General features: G+C 44.9%; 1 protein-coding gene across 1 annotated transcript; it reads right to left on the reverse strand.

Annotated features, from left to right (window-relative positions):
* Window positions 1-6867: 6867 nt before the first annotated feature.
* Window positions 6868-16079, reverse strand: NOB1 (NIN1 (RPN12) binding protein 1 homolog). Its single transcript, XM_060650302.2, has 9 exons — window positions 15911-16079; window positions 15657-15789; window positions 14309-14439; window positions 12562-12633; window positions 12238-12366; window positions 11942-12145; window positions 11299-11396; window positions 8420-8564; window positions 6868-7626 (listed from the first exon to the last, which is right to left on the reverse strand). Exons 1-9 carry the CDS (start codon window positions 15971-15973, stop codon window positions 7357-7359), a joined length of 1245 nt encoding a protein of 414 aa, XP_060506285.1. The 5' UTR covers window positions 15974-16079; the 3' UTR covers window positions 6868-7356.
* Window positions 16080-16238: the final 159 nt, after the last annotated feature.

Here is a 16238-nt window from a genome sequence, read left to right on the forward strand (position 1 = left end):
AACTACAGGAGAAGTTAGGGGAAAGCATTCCCTGTCTCTTGATTCTTTATTTTGTCTAGACTGGTCTGAGTCAAGCATTCAGTTCCACAAGCATTTATTAAACATCATTCAAGATCCAGGCAATGAGCTTCGTGAAGGGTGTAGAAAGACAAACGTCACCTAGTTCCCAAGACATCTGAGCAGTTACTAGGAAATGTGCGCCACACTTCCTTGTCATCATAGATCTCAGAATTACAGTCTCAATAATGTCTTAGGGGCACCTGGATGGCTCAGTCAGTTAGGCATCCGACTGCGGCTCAGGTCATGATCTTGCAGTTCATGAGTTCAAACCCCGCATCAGGCTCTGTGCTGACAGCTTAGAGCCTGGAGCCTGATTCAGATTCTCTATCTCCCTCTCTCTCTGCCCCTCCCCTGCTTGCTCTCTGTCTCTAGAAAATAAATAAATATTAACATATTTTAAAAAATAATGTCTTAATAAGGCAAAAAGGTTGCATTCATGACAATTGACCTCCATACATGTGAACACACAAACACAGTGATCTAAACACAGCATATGTTTCCACTCTCTCCCTGTCTGTGCATACTGGGATAAAAATAACAAGTAAATTTGGGGATATTCTTCGTGATGTGCCAGAGTTAACGCATATACTGCTTGATTGTGGATTACAGGGGTACTGCTTCCCTGGGGGATGTTTTGGAAATGTCACTAACAATGTACTATTAACTATATCTTGTTACTAAAGAAGACGGTAATAGAGAATGATGCTGGTGAGCTAGGTCCAGGGACCCGGAGGGAATCCCACAGGATCAGCCAAGAGGGTCCTTGGCTTCATGCAGGATGGAAATGAAAGGCGAGCCAGCACAGCTTAAAGATCTAGAGAGAACAGATACAGACGGAGCATCTGGGAGACTCAGAAAAGAAAGGAGCGTGAGTCTCAGGTTTGTTCGGAGCCTGGGGGTTTTTATTGAGGATTGTGGTCTGGTGTACGTGTCCTCTCTGACATCACTGAATCAGGTAGAACAAAGAGCAGGGGAGGAGGCTGGGTGGTTCTGTTGGTTGAGTGTCCAACTTCAGCTCAGGTCACGATCTCACGGTTTGTGAGTTGGGCTCCACATCAGACTCTCCACTGTCATCGCAGAGCCTGCTTCGGATCCTTTGTGCCCCCACTCTCTCTGCCCGTCCCCTGCTTGCACGCACTTTCTCTCTCTCTCTCTCTCTCTCCAAAAATGAACATTTAAAAAAATGTGTTGAAAGACCAGTGGGGCGCCTGGGTGGCTCAGTTGGCTAAACATCCCACTTATGCTCAGGTCATGATCACATGGTTCACGAGTTTGAGCCCCATATCATGCTCTGTGCTGAAACTTAGAGCCTGCTTCAGATTCTGTGTCTCCCTCTCTGCCCCTCCCCTGCTCATACTCTGTCTCTATCTCAGAAATGAAACATTAAAAAAAAAAAAAAAAAAAAAAAAAAGGACCAGGTCCCAGGTTTTATTCCTTGGAACCAGAGGGTGTTTGTTGGCTTTGAGATATCTAGAGCCTGGGTCTGGAATGCACATAGGCTGGCTTCCTCAGGTCCTTCTCACCTGGCCCTTCCTTAGGTGTCATCTATTCTAGAGGAATCATGAACTCCTTGACCCTTACCATGAGCACATTCTGAGGCATATGTAAAGTGGGCTCGGAGCACAGGTCCTGGCAAGAACAGAACCAGGGACAGGAAGAAAACTCAGATTTTTATGGAGTCCTTCAGTTTTCCTATCTCTAACTTATCACCTTATTAAAAGTGTCAGTCAAGGATGCCAGTAGGATTTCGGTTAAATACGAGTTTCAAACGTTCTGAACTAGCAGTCAAGATTACCAGGTACAACTTCTATAAACAAGCATTCCCTACGTTGATATTCTGGAAATGAAATAAAATATAGGATCTGATTGGAGTTTTATTCTTTGTACTCTTAAACTCCAAACCAAAGATTTCATTTCAGCCGAGTAATATCATTTCAGCCAAATATCTATCATTTGATTATTGTAATATCACATTTAATTATTGTGTGTTAGAATTGTGAAGTTTTTAGTCAAAAGGTTATATAAAACAATCCATTTATTTCTATGTGGTCATTCCTTTTAGGTGTTTTTTTGTTGGTTGTTTGGTTGGTTTGTTTGGTGGGGGCAGGCAGATTAGCATCCCTTATGATGCAAAATTTACCTTCTTACCATTTGTTCTCATTTTGTGTCTCACATAGGCCAGAGGACTTGAATCTGCCTGTGTCCTTTGGTATTAAGTCTAGCTCAGTTTCGGCATATGTATAAACAAAACTTCCTGTAGTTTGCCCTTTTTTTTTTTTTTTAATCCTGTTGTGGGGCTCGAACTCATAACCCAAGATCAAGAGTCACATGCTCCATCAAATGAGCCATGCAGGTGCCCCCGAACTTTGCTTTTTAACAATATTTACTCCATTCTAGCATGAGTTTGGTTTCTCTGTATGTAAGTGAAGCGGATGAGTTGTCTGGGGGAACCGACTTCCAGTGAATGAGTTTGGGGATATGTGGATCATTGGTCTCTTCTGTGACTATTCTACTATTACTTGTATGATGTTGCCATCATCGGGGAGTTTCTGATTTCCTTGTGTTCCTGAGGCAGACTCCAGAGGCCACTTCGTTCCTCGCATCTTTTTAAAAATTCTCTTCTGTGTTTCTTTCCTTTAGGGGGCTCTTACTCTTTCCGTGCTAGATTTGCTTTGCCTTAGAGCTCATTCCCAATCAGTAAAAATGAACCCTGCATCCTGGTTCTGGGTTACGGTTGTGGGGGACTAGGAGGCCACTCCTTCCCATCTGCAAATGAGAAGCTATTAGTGGTGAAAGAAAGCAATTATTTAGATGTTCTTTAGTTTTTAAAACTTGTAGCCCTAAGGGCCTAACTGCTGGGGTTAACAATTTGCTGTGCATGCATTTACAACCCCTTTCATCATATTTTTCCTACTCAAAAATTTATTTTAAAGCCATTGGTATGCATCTGTAAATTGTGGTTGTAACTAATGCCATTTACCAAGTATTTCTAGCATCCTACCTTCCAGACACTGATTGGGATGGCATTTCGTGGTCCTATCTGGTTGGGTGGGACCACAGGACTGGCTCTGGCCACTGAACTAACAGAAGCATCCTTTTGAGATTTGCTTTGTTGAGTGGGACTAGAGCAGCCTTTGGTTCTAGAGAGAAGTTTCTGGCTCCTGAGGGCCCACAGATCATGAAGTTTTACACTCTGCGTGGTGAGTAGATGGCTAGTCCTCATCTTTGGGTGCTCCGGAGATTATTTCTTGTGCTTCTCTTCTGGTAAGTCTCTCCCTTGCCTCAGGAAGCTCTTCACACCATGTGCTGATTGATGCTTAGCTGACTTAGCAGGGCCCTCGGTAGATCTCTGGAGCTCCTCTCACAATACTCTATCTTGCTGGATGGTTGCAACAAATTTTTTTCTTAGAAATCAGAAGTTTTTTGTGACGTGAGATGTTTTTCTTTTTGTTTTTTTAAATATTTATTTTTTATTTTGAGAGAGCACACACACACAAACATACATATGTACGCGTGTGCATGCACTGGGGAGGGATAGACAGAGAGGGAGAGAGGGAGAATCTCAAGCAGGCTCCCCACTCTCAGCACTGAGCCTGACTCGGGGCTCGAACTCACAAACTGTGAGACCATGACCTGAGCCAAAATCAAGCGCCGGATGCTTCACCGACTGAGCCACCCGGGCGCCCCTGAAATGTTTTCTTTCTTAATTGGAAGGAATAGAGTGAAAAGTTAAGACTTGACAAGGCTGGCTGTTGGGGGTGGGGGTAATGTGGGGCCACTGGATTGGGTGCAGGCCGTGAAAGAATTCACCCAGAGCAGAACAAAGGAGGTAGAATTCACCCAGAGCAGAACAAAGGAGGTAGTTAACTGAATACACCGCAAGGGGGAGGCAGGCTGGACAGCAAATGAGAGACTGCTAAGAAGCCATGGTTAGGGACTTAGTTAAAGCTTATTTATTTATTTTGAGAGAGAGAGATAGAAAAAGAGAGAGTGTGTGCGAGTAAACACGTGGGGCAGAGAGAGAGGGAGAGACAGAATCCCAAGCAGGCTCCATGCTGTCAGTGCAGAGCCCAGCTCAGGGCTAGATCTCACAAACCTCAAGATCATGACCTGAACTGAAATCAAGAGTCAGACGCTTAACCAACTGAGCAACCCAGACACCCCGGTGGGGGCTGTAGTTAAAGGGGGAAGGTGCGGAGGTAAGGGAACATAAGGAATTTTCCTTTTTTGGTACTTGTGTCTGTGTAAATAACTCATTGATCAGCTAGGGCTTAGGGATATTTTGAGGTGGGTCATCCCGTGGGCCTGTTTGTGTTCAGCCAGGCCGGTACTGTGGGCCCTTTTACCTTACTCAGGTTTCCATTGTCCAAGTTGGTTGACTAAAAGTGCCGTCTATATTGGGTACATGGGTGTTATATCATCCCCTACTTTTCTGGAACTTTGACAGTGTGAGGAGGAGAAAGAGAAAAGGATTCTTACAGGCCCTTGCCCCTGCTCACCTCTCCTCCCGCACCCCCAGACTCCTGTTGTGTCAGCCAGCCCATCAGCTTGCACCCAGTTTCACACAGATGGAGGGCAAGGGAGCCAGTATTCGCCCTGTTTCCTATGGTCTCCACTGGTCTATTTGTTGCAGAATGTTAGATGGACTAAGCTGAAACCTTGACCTGGACACTCAGAAGCTATGTGACTTTAAGTCACGTAACCTCTCATAGATGGGGACCGCTGGAGATAACAGCACCCATACCTCATAAGTGTCCTGCCGATTAAATGGACTAACATAGATGATGTACTTAACACAGCCTGTAACATGAAATAAGTCTTTGGATTGGTAGCTTTTCACCACTGATGAAAATAAGGAAGATCTCTTTGAACTGATACGGAGTGATTTCCAGTGAGGAAAGATATATATACTACTATACTGCTTAAAAAGAATTTTAAGTAGTATACTAATTTAACTTTTTTTAAAATGTGTATTTATTTATTTTGAGAGAGAGTGAGAGGGAGGGGTAGAGAGGGAGAGAGAGAGAATTCCAAGCAGACTCCACACTGTCAGCACAGAGCCTGACACAGGGCTACATCTCACGAACCAGGAGATCATGACCCGAGCCGAAGTCAGATGCTTAACTGACTGAGCCACCCAGGCACCCCTACCTTTTATTTAAAATTTTTTTTAAAAATTTTTTTACATTTATTTATTTCTGGCAAGCAGAGAGAGACAGAGCGTGAGCAGGGGAGGGGAAGAGCGAGGAGATACAGAATCTGAAGCAGGCTCCGGGCTCTGAGCTGTCAGCACAGAACGCAATGCGGGGCTTGAACCCATGAACCATGAGATCATGACCTGAGCTGAACTCAGATGCTTAACCAACTGAGCCACCCAGGAGCCCTAGGCGCCCCTACCTTTTAAATTTTTTCAATATTTTATTTGTAAGTAATCTCTACATCCAAGGTTAGGCTCAAACCTACAATCTTGAGATCGAGTCCCATGCCTCACTGACCGAGGTAGCCAGGCGCCCCTACTTGTAGTGTAAGAAAAACGTTGGGGCACCTGGATGTCTTGTTTGGTAGAGTATGCAATTCTTGGAGTTGTGAGCTTGAGTTGGGTGTAGAGATTACTTAAAATCTTTTTATTTTTTTTTAATGTTTATTTATTTTTGAGAGAGAGAGAGACAGAACATGAATGGGGGAGGGTCAGAGAGAGGGAGACACAGAATCTGAAACAGGCTCCAGGCTCTGAGCTGTCAGCACAGAGCCCGACGCGGGGCTCGAACTCACGGACCGTGAGATCATGACCTGAGCCGAAGTCGGACGCTTAACTGACTGAGCCACCCAGGCGCCCCAAAATATTAAAAAAAAAAAAAAATGTAAAACACATGCTCTTATTTTGCAGAATAAAACAAGGGTAAATTAGGAACACATGAAACTGATGCTCTATATGGAGTAAGATGAAACAGAAGGGGAGAAAATGGCATCTAGCTGGAAGTATACTTTTATTATTTAAAAAAGATTTTTTTTTTTAATGTTTATTTTTGAGAGAGCGCGAACAAGGGAGACACAGAGAGAGGGAGACACAGAATCCAAAGCAGGCTCCAGGCTCTAGGCTCTGTCAGCACAGAGCCCGACACGGGGCTTGAACTCACCAACTGTGAGATCATGACCTGAGCCGAAGTTGGACACTTAACTGACTGAGCCACCCAGGCGCCCCTTTTTATTTTAGAACTGTGTTTACTTATTTAAAAAAATTAGGGTGGGAAAAACTTTAATGTTTTTGGTTTGAATTCAATTTAACTATATGCCAAATGGGTAAGTTAACCATACAAGAAAAAACCTAAGTAAGGAGCTTTTAAAGATAGTACTTTGCACATACACTGTCAATATAAAGAACTTGGAAAACATCTTATATTCAGTACCAAGTATTCAAAGTGAACGTGACTTAGCATGATGCCCTGGGTACCTATTGCTCATGGAACATTCCTGCCCAAAGTGCATCCCCTCAGGCAAATTTAGGAGACAATCTGTCCAACTCAAATGGAGGGACATTTTAAAACCTAGTTTGTATTATTAAAAATGTCAACTGGGGAAAAATGATATGGACGATGTAACAATTGGAAAAATGTGAGTTATGTTTCACATCAGTAATAGTAATGTATCAGTGGTAAAGTTCTTGAATTTATGCAAAAGAACATCCTTTCCCTGGGAGATACTCAGTGCACTCGAAGAGCAAAAGTAAACAAGACAAAGTGAATGTGGGTGGTAGCTTCTAGCAGCTCACTGTACTGAATTCTCTTGAATGACTACAGTGCTTCTGAGTAAGAGAAAGCTCTTAGTTTTATTGTAGCAAATTTAGTCCATTTTCTTGCAAAAAAATAAATCTAAATGTTTGATACTGGGTATACAGCTTAAGTGTTAGCCTTCAAATTACCTAAGAAGCAAACATTTGGCCTACTTAATCAAAGGCACCAAAGCTTGTAACCATGTTTATTAGAGAAATAATAAACTTGGAAGTTCCTTTCTTTGGAAGTTGAAGATGTGCTCCATGGCACCGTTGCTTGTGTTTTCATCAAACTCCCCTCAGCACAGCAGGAATCCCAGCTCTCCGGATGCTCACAGGCCAAGGGACAGCCCAGTGTCACCACAAACCCGACCCGACCCATCCCTGAGGGTCAGGAAACAACACTGTGTAGGTCAGTCCTGCTGTTTGCATCCAGATGGTTCTGGAGCTGGACAGCCAGGGAAATGAGGCACTCGAGCACCTCAGCAGCTGCAGCGGCGATCCTGTCTGCCCCAGGAACTTGCACTTCACCTCTTCTTCACAAACTTCTTTCTGGAAGCATTGGGATTTAACCGTCTCCTCCCGGCTCCCAAGGTGCTGTCTCGGATCTGCAGGGTCGCCGACCGGCTGGAGATGTCATTCTCTGCAAAGGGAGATACCCCAGCTATGTAGTCAGGGGCAAACACGTCGGTTTTCTGCCTGGCCTTTCGGGAGAGTCTCAGCTGAGGGAAGCGCTGGTCCTCGGTCAGATGGGGGTTGATGGCGTATTTGCCCCCTTTGGGCATGGGAAGTGAATACTGTGAACAAGAAGAGGAAAAGCCATTAGAAGGACAGGGAACCATATGCAAACACGTCTGATCCTGTTAAGGTCAAGTTTACTGACAGCTCTGGAGTGTACCGGTCACTGCTACTATGTGCTAATAAGCACATGACCTGCATCTTCCCACCTCACCCCGACCTCAACTCCCAGGGGGAAAAACCCAATGCAGTATTTGGACTACATACCCTCCGCTAGTGACAGGAAGAACTGCCTATAAGCACAGAACTCTAGTTAGCAGCTACCATTTTCCTAGTGGTGTGGATTAGTAATTCTGAAACTGTATTTTAGGATTGAGCAAATAAATTATTATACAAAATGGTGTAAGGATAAGAGGGAGGGCTAGAATGAACTCTGTGGGGTTGAAACTGAAGTTTATAAACTTATAATACAGACAGGTAATAGTAAATACTCATGTGTACCTTTATACACATATGCAGACCTACAATCTCTGTCCAGTGTGGGCTGAGAAATCTATGATCCCCTAGCGCAATGAGCCCGCCCCGTGCTCGGTCAGCTCTTTGTCTCTAAAAACCACCCTTCAACAATCAGAGTTCCGTAGAGAAATGGCTGACTCTGGAGCAGGGACAGCGTGAGACAAGGGCCAGAACATCTTATGCCAAAAAGTAAGAAAGTGGTCAGTGAATAATTGGGACACTGAAATGCTGAGGTTTTCTTGGTCCTCTCTGTTCACTTGGATCCTCGTGCTTAAGAGGTCTTGGTTTTCCAACCGCAGGCCCTGCTGCTGGGGGAGCAGGAGACAGGCCACTCACCCGGAGGCCCCGAGGATTCAGCACCTTGGGGTTGCGGGAAAAGTGCATGTGCAGGGTTCCATCATCGCTGACGGTCACAGACACCTTCTTCAGGGTCTTGTTTCCACAATGTGAACAGAACACTCGGCTCATGTCAGATGTCGTCCTGAAGACATAAAAGGAAAGGCTGCATGCTGAAGCCACAAGCAGCAAACCCCTTCCCCAGAGCACAAGGTGAGTCACAGGGGTCAGAGGAGGAAACAAAAAAACATGGGGCAAAGCTGAGCAGCACCCTACACACCACAGCCCACGGCCGCTCGGCCTCCTGCTGCTGCTGCCAGTAGACTGCTGCTGCACGACCCGAGGAAAAGGGAATGAAAGGACACACGCAGCAAGTAAGTAAACACGGAAAGGGAGCAGAATGTTTTTATGTTTTTACATTGACACTGAAGTCTTACTCAACTGCCAGGCGTTATTCTACAAGTTGAACTTCACAACAATCCTATGAAGTTGACGTTCTCTCCATTTTATAGATGGGGAAACTGAAGCAAGATAAGGAGCTTGCTCAAGGTCAGAGCTAGTAAGTGGCAGATAGTAAGCCAAGGGAACCTGGCTTCACAATCAGTGCTCTTAATATCACCACACTTAGGTTTGTTTGTTCAAGTTTATGTAGAGAGAGAGAGCATGTGAGTTGGGGGAGGGGGCAGAGAAAGGGAATCCCAAGCAGGCCCTGCACCATGAGCATGGAGCCTGATGTGGGGCTTGAACAAATGAACCTGTGAGATCAGGACCTGATCCCAAACCAAGAGCTGGATCCTTGGGACTGAGCCACCCAGGCTCCTATTTTTTAATGTTTATTTTTGAGAGAGAGAATGCATGCAATAGGGGCAGAGATGGAGACAGAGAATCCAAAGCAGGCTCCGCACTAACAGTGCAAAACCAGACGTGGGGCTTGAACCCACGAACTGTGAGACCATGACCTGAGATGAAGTCAGATGCTCGGCAGACTGAAGCACCCAGGCACCCCCACATCAGCGTACTTTGTAAAGGGGTGAGTTGCCACAGCTCTTTGTACCTTGCCCCGAAGTGTTAGCCTGGGTTTTAAGCCAGAAAGTGGCTCCAGAGGTGCCAAGAACGTATTAATGAATTCCACAGGAAACCCTGGAAAGCTGCTACAGTTGGTTAGGTGTGGATGGCAGACCCTGAGGCCCTGCCTCTCCCCTATCCACTCACGCCCCAACAGGGGACCTTGGCAAGAGAAGTTGACGCTGTCAAGGACCAGATGGCAGTGCTCGTACCTGTCCTTGAGGAATTCCCCCTCAGTTCCCCAAGGTCAGGAGACAAACTGTGTGACTCTCCTGAGACGCCGAATCCTTTACCTGCAAGTCTCCGAGAGTAAACCAAGTACCTCTCAACAGGTGCTGGGAACTAATTATTCTGAGTAAGAAACTATCCAGTCACTGGGGCTAACCTCACAGGAATGGAGAACATTTCTAAAAGCTGCTAAGAATTCACCTGGAGGAACATGGGGTTTTGTAACAAAGGGCAATGGGGGAAATAAGGTTTCATGAAGCAACGAGCTTTACCCTGTCCTGAGCCTGGTACGTCTTCAAACTAAAGATTCAGAAGAATACACAAGCAGCTTTGAGGAGTAGCTCACCACGCCATAGGCAAGCCTACACACAGTGGTGGCAGGGCAGGGCCCCTAAGCCATGAGTTTTGAAGCCTGCAGGCGAGCAAGGGTGTCTCCAGGTAACTTTACTCTCAGCAGAACAGCACTAGGGACCCAATGAGACACCCTGCTGCTTCAGAAACCTTCCATGCAGGCCTCAGCACTGAAGGGCTCCACCAGATGATGGCCACCAAATCTAAGTGAATCTATGAAAGGGCTGTAAGAAACCACAGTGTAAGATCCCAGGGCCACACTTCACCAGCAAGGCTGCAGTACAGTCTCTTCCACTCCAACCAGGTCTCTGGGATCCTGAGAGAGAACACTGGCCACCCCACCACCCCCAAGAGCCAAATCAAGAGCCAGAAAAGAAATGGAGAGAAGAGCATGGCCAGTGAACTAACAGCTCACCCGAGTGACTGAGTGGACTTGCTCATACATTCTAGATACCACACTCTTACATGACAATCAGCTTTTTCAATGTTATGTAAGAATCTGAAGCATCAACTTTTACAAAGCTAGTGCGAGATAAAACCTGAATCTGGACCTGTATAATCTTAGTCTATTCCCTTTTTAAAAACAGAATATCTAAAGTAGACCAAAAAGTACAATGACACCCCCCCCCCCACCATGTACCCCTCACCTAGCTTCAACAACTATCAGTTCATGGCCATCCTGTCCCGTTCTACCCCCAGCCACTCTTCCACTTGTGTATTATTTTAAGGCAAATCCCAAACATCATTCCATCTATAAACATTTTAGTACTTATTATAAAAGGAGAGCTCTTTGCTCCAGAATCCACACCCTTAATCCTATGACTAAGATATTAAAATGGGAGGTCACAGGTGCCCTCTGTCCCATGGGTGCTCTGATGGAGACTGAACCAAGCCCACATAGGAATGACAAGGTAGAGGAAAAACCTATACACAAGGGTGTCCTTCAGAAAATCAGTAGAAAGGACAGGAAGAGGGGTGCTTGGATGGCTTAGTAGGTTAAGCATCTGACCCTTCATTTCAGCTCAGGTCATGATCTTGCGGCTGTGCGACAGAGCGCCAAGTCAGCACTGAGCCTGGAGCCTGCCTGGAAGTCCCTCTCTCCGCCCCGCCCCCACTCAAGTAGGTACACACCTGTGTGCGTGTTCTCTGTCTCAAATGTTAGAAAAAAAGAAAAAAAAAAAAAAGGGCAGGAAGAAAAGAGTTCAGGCAGTGGGTCCAGGTTCTCAGCTACGTACTTGAAACAGCCATGGCAGCGTAAGATGTAGCTCCGGGCCTCGCGGACCAGCATGCCGTTCACCGCCAGCACGTGCAGCCCCATCTGAAGCAGGACGTTCTGCAACCAACAAGTTAGAGCAGCACTCAACTCTGCAAAGCCAAATTTTCTTTTAACTTGTGTATAATGACAGTTACAGTCTGGTTTGGTTCACAAAGGGCTTTTGCTAAGGAAAGGCAAGCTTAGAATGCCTCTCAAGACATATAAACTAGGACAAAGATTTAGATTTCTCTCGTACATCAATGGCCACTCATTAGCAATCGCTCTTAACAGAGGCATTTATCTTGTCAAAGGCAAATACGCTCTTTTCATAGCTGGAAATCTCTTTTTCCAAGTACCTAACTGAATGTGTAATATTTAACATACTGGAAGAGAGCCATCAACATATCATGAATAGTAAACACTAAAAAAACTTTGTTGTTATATTGATTCTCTAGCCTCCAAACAAAACTAAATAATTAAAGAGCACAGGTAACGTTTCTAGAACCAGGAAAAGAAGCATTACAGACTAGATGTGTACATGTCCCCGAACCTCCAGAGACCCCTGCCCAAATCAGGTTATGCAGTAAAGCCTGGGTGGGGCCAGCCAACGCCCATCCACCCACCTGCATGGCAAAGTCTGTAGTGACACAGCCGACCCGCACGTCCTTGGGGACGGCACACTGCTCCAACTCCCGCTGGATCTGCTTGATGTTGCTGGGAGTTATCCATCCACCCCCATCGTCATCACTGTCCTCGTCTTTCCTTTCTTCAAATCCATTCTCTTCCTCCTCGTCCTCCTCACTCGGAACGTCATCACCTTTGTCAATCTGAAACAAAAGAATTCACAAATTCCCAGTTCACGGGAGCAGCAGGGAGGAGTTGGCAGGTTGTCATCAGAGATCATAAATCGGGGCCTTACCAGGAGCTCCTGCAGTTCACGATCGATATTAGGCAAAGGGTTTCTCCAGAACATGAAGGAACTGAATTCCAGGTTCTCCGGCTCACCGGCTGTGTGTCCATGTTGGAGTGTTTCTCGTGGGGGTTTAGGCTGAGGTTAAAAGAGTAATAATGTTAAAACCTGAAAACTGAGAAGTTTACAGATGAAATGACAGATGACTCAAGTCAGATTAGGCAGGGCTGGACAAACCAGGATATTAGTCTAGGGAAGTCTGGCTCACTTGTAAATGATTTGTGGAGATAGGACATGTAGAAGAGGGCACGAGAAGGTGGCCTAAGGAATCACCTTTGAGGGCAGATGGAAACCAGAAATGTGTAGAGGAGTTTCTGGGTGCTGACTCGATGAGCTCACTTTAACCTTTAAAAAGAAAAGAAAAGTGACAGCTCTAAGCAGAGAAATACAGTTTGAAAATTCAACATGGAAGAAAAGGTAAAATAAACAGAGAACAAAATATTTTCCCCATAATTATTGGAAAATTGGAAAACATAATTATTCAGGGATCCCACTAGTACCAAATAATCATTTTAGAACATTTTTATCCTTATAAAAAGAGCTGTAATGAACACCATTATTTAAAAAAAAACTTGCATGTATTTTTAGTTATATACTTACGAGAAATGCCTAAGAGTAGAATTCCTGGGTCAAAATACACTGTTTTATTTTTTTAAAGATACACTGTTTTAAAGCTTCTGATACAAAATATCTAACTCTTGGGGCACCTGGCTGGCTCAGTCAGCAGAGCATGAGACTTGATCTCAGGGCTGTGAGTTCAAGCCCCACATTGAGGACAGAGCTTACTTAAAAAAAAAAAAAAAAAAAAAAAAAAAAAACTCTAACTCCTGCTGAAGGTTGCAGGAAAAGAGCAATTTTATGAATCATGAATTGATGGATGCCAAATGGAAACCCAGCTAACACATCACACTGTGCTCAGTTACAAAGTCAAGCTTTATGTAAAACTATTCCCTTCACCCCCATCTTCCCCAAACATCCTGGTGACACACACAAATCTGTTTTACACATCATTTTTAGACTTTGGATTAGAGGACTCTACACCTGGTTGAAAACAAGTGACGACCGTTCTAACTAGTACAGTAATAGGAGTTCAAAGCAGCTCTGATGATTTTAGGCACAGAATACCAAGAAATTCTTAGGGGTGCCTGCTGGCTCAGTTGGTGGAGCATGTGACTCTTGATATCAGGGTCGTGAGTTCGAGCCCCACGTTGGGAAGAGAGTTTACTTAAAAATTAAAAAACAAACAAAAAACAATTCGTAGTCAACACTACATGAAATTAATTATTATAGTATTATTTAGCTTCTAAAATCTTCTGGTCTGGGAAGAGCAAATAGGGCCCAGGCACAAATCCATTAGTCTCTTCAACCTTAACCAATGCAAGTAAGTCCCTAAAAGCACAACAGGAACCTAGAATTTGAAGGTGGCAAGAGCTTTAAAAAAAAAAAAAAAAAAAAAAAAAAAAGGCAGGCACACTAGTTCCTTCTTGCTTCTGGAAAGACATCTATTTAAAACAACAGCAAGAATACAGTTGATTTTTACTCTATTTCTGCATTTTTCAAATTTAACCATCCCTCACTAAAAACTACAGGTAAAAGAGACTGAGACAGATTTGCTAACTGTAATATAGGAATCTTATTTGGATCCTAAGCCAAACAAACTTTGAAAAAAAATTATAAAATAATTGGGAAATGTAAACACTATTAATTTCGTGTAGATGTAAGGATTTTGTAGGGTTTTTTTGTTTTTGTTTCTTTGTTTTTAAATAGACACACTTTATATTTATCTTTAAAGACACACCGTGAAATGTCTATTGATGAAATACAATGTCTGAGTTCAAAATACTCAGGCCTGGGGGTCAGTAGAAATGAAATCTAATAGATCATGACTTGGTTAAGTGCAGAGACAACTGATGGGGACACTGGGTCCACCATACTATTCCCTCTACTTCTGTTATATGGGATAGTTCCCAGAATAAAATTTAAAATAAAAGGAATAAAACCAATAATCCTTCTGATTTACCTTTTCTGGTTCTTGTTTTAGGTGAGATACCCCAACAAATTCTGCTTCTAACTGATAGGTGAGTGCCAGCACTTGGATATCTGTGGCAGAAAGGCTGGGATAGTCTCCCGTTTTCTTTGAAAACTCAGTCACTGTAAAGAGAGTCCCAACTTGCATTAGAAGCAACAAGCCATATGACCTTGAATAACCATACTGAAAGTAAGAAAAGAACTCAGAATCAGCATCCCAAGGAAACCCTCTGAGTACTTGCATCCATTTTCTTGTCTTATTCTACTCATTGTTGAGACATGTGTTCTCTATCACTAAAATTCATGCCAGTTAGATTTACTGTGACATCCTTATCTCATGCAGATGAAGGAACAGGAGAACAAAGTTAACACGAAGTCACTGAAAGCATAACGTTTGTAAATGATGAGAGTTCCTTCTCTAAACTTTATTATGTTGGAAGAGAGGATCTCTTCACTCTCAGCTCAAAAATTCTTTGATTCTAACAATCCAGATTAATAGAGCAGGCATTCACATTCCAAAATGGGATGAAAAATTAATTCAATCAACAACTGTTGTGGTCTATGAGGACACAAAATTATTGGACTGCTTTGTGACAACTCTGCTTTATAACAATACTGCTCATGTTTCCTAAAAAGCAGGTATTAATAGCTAAAACTTACTGGGTACCTACTATGTAAGAGGCACTCTGCTAAAAGCTTTTCATTTCATTCTTAAGCGAAATCCTATGAAGTACTTCCTCGGAAAGACTAAGTAACTTACAAGGATTCCTATTTTGGGGGGCGTCTGGGTGGCTCAGTCCTTAAGCCTGAGACTTTGGCTCAGGTCATGATCTCACGGTTGGTGAGTTGGAGCCCCAGCCCGCACAGTCTCTGTGCTAACAGTTCAGAGCCTGAAGCCTCTTTCAGATTCTGTGGCTCCCTCTCTCTGCCCCTCCCCCACGTGTGCTCTCCCAAAAATGAATGTTACAAAAATTTAAAGATTCTGATTTTTTAATCCAAACAAATCTGAATGTTTACAAAGCGTCAGATATGAAGTGACATATTCCTCACTGAATGCTCACAGCACCCTCTGAGGTTGGTGCTATTATTTTCCCCATTTTACAGAGCAAGCAACTGAGGCCTAGATAGTCTGAGTGATACTAAGAGGTATATACCTAGAAACTGGCAAGGCCTGACTGACTCTTGACCCAGAGAACCGCTCTCCCCCCATAATCCCCCCAAAAGTGCAATTTCTGAATCAAATGCTGATAAAACAGCCAGAGCTCAACTGACACCTGAGTCGGTCCAGAATGTAGAGTGGGACCCAGCTTCGCTATCAACAGCGGGGCAGAGGCACTCACCCAGCCGCACGTATTCCGGGAAGGGCTCCTTGAAACGCAGCTCGTAGGGCAAGACGGCGAGCCGCCTGCGTGTGGCCTTGTCCCGAATCTCGTTCACCACATCCCGAATAGTGTAGATGTTCTTCCCGATGTCCTGCGGAGAGACCCGCCCAGCTCGCACGCGTCCACACCACGCAACGCGTCGCCCGGGTTCCCGCACTACTTTAGGGGCCGCCAGCCCAAAACCCCTTCGTCTCCGCTGTACCTCCCTGTACCTGCAGAGCCGCGTCGCGAAGGAAGGCCCCGGCGTCGGCCACAACGTGCTCCACGGGCGCCATTTTGACCGAAGGCGGCCTCAGCGCGCCTGCGCACGGAGCCTGCTCCACCCCTACATCCGTCAGGGCCTCTGGGAGCCCGGGGGAGCGGTTATGATTTAGCGGCGCCTCCTGGCTGCGGCATAGGAATACCCTGAGCTCAAGGCTACCGGCACGCAGGCGCGACGTCGCCAGCGGCCCAGCCAGGTGTGGGCGGGGTCGAACTTCGAGAGACCCCCCCCCCTCCCCCACCCGCCCTACTCCTCAGGAGATCGGTTTCTGCGTCCCC

This window comes from Panthera onca, chromosome E2 (genome assembly GCF_046562875.1).
Source record: "Panthera onca isolate mPanOnc1 chromosome E2, mPanOnc1 haplotype 2, whole genome shotgun sequence".
Lineage (NCBI taxonomy): Eukaryota > Metazoa > Chordata > Mammalia > Carnivora > Felidae > Panthera > Panthera onca.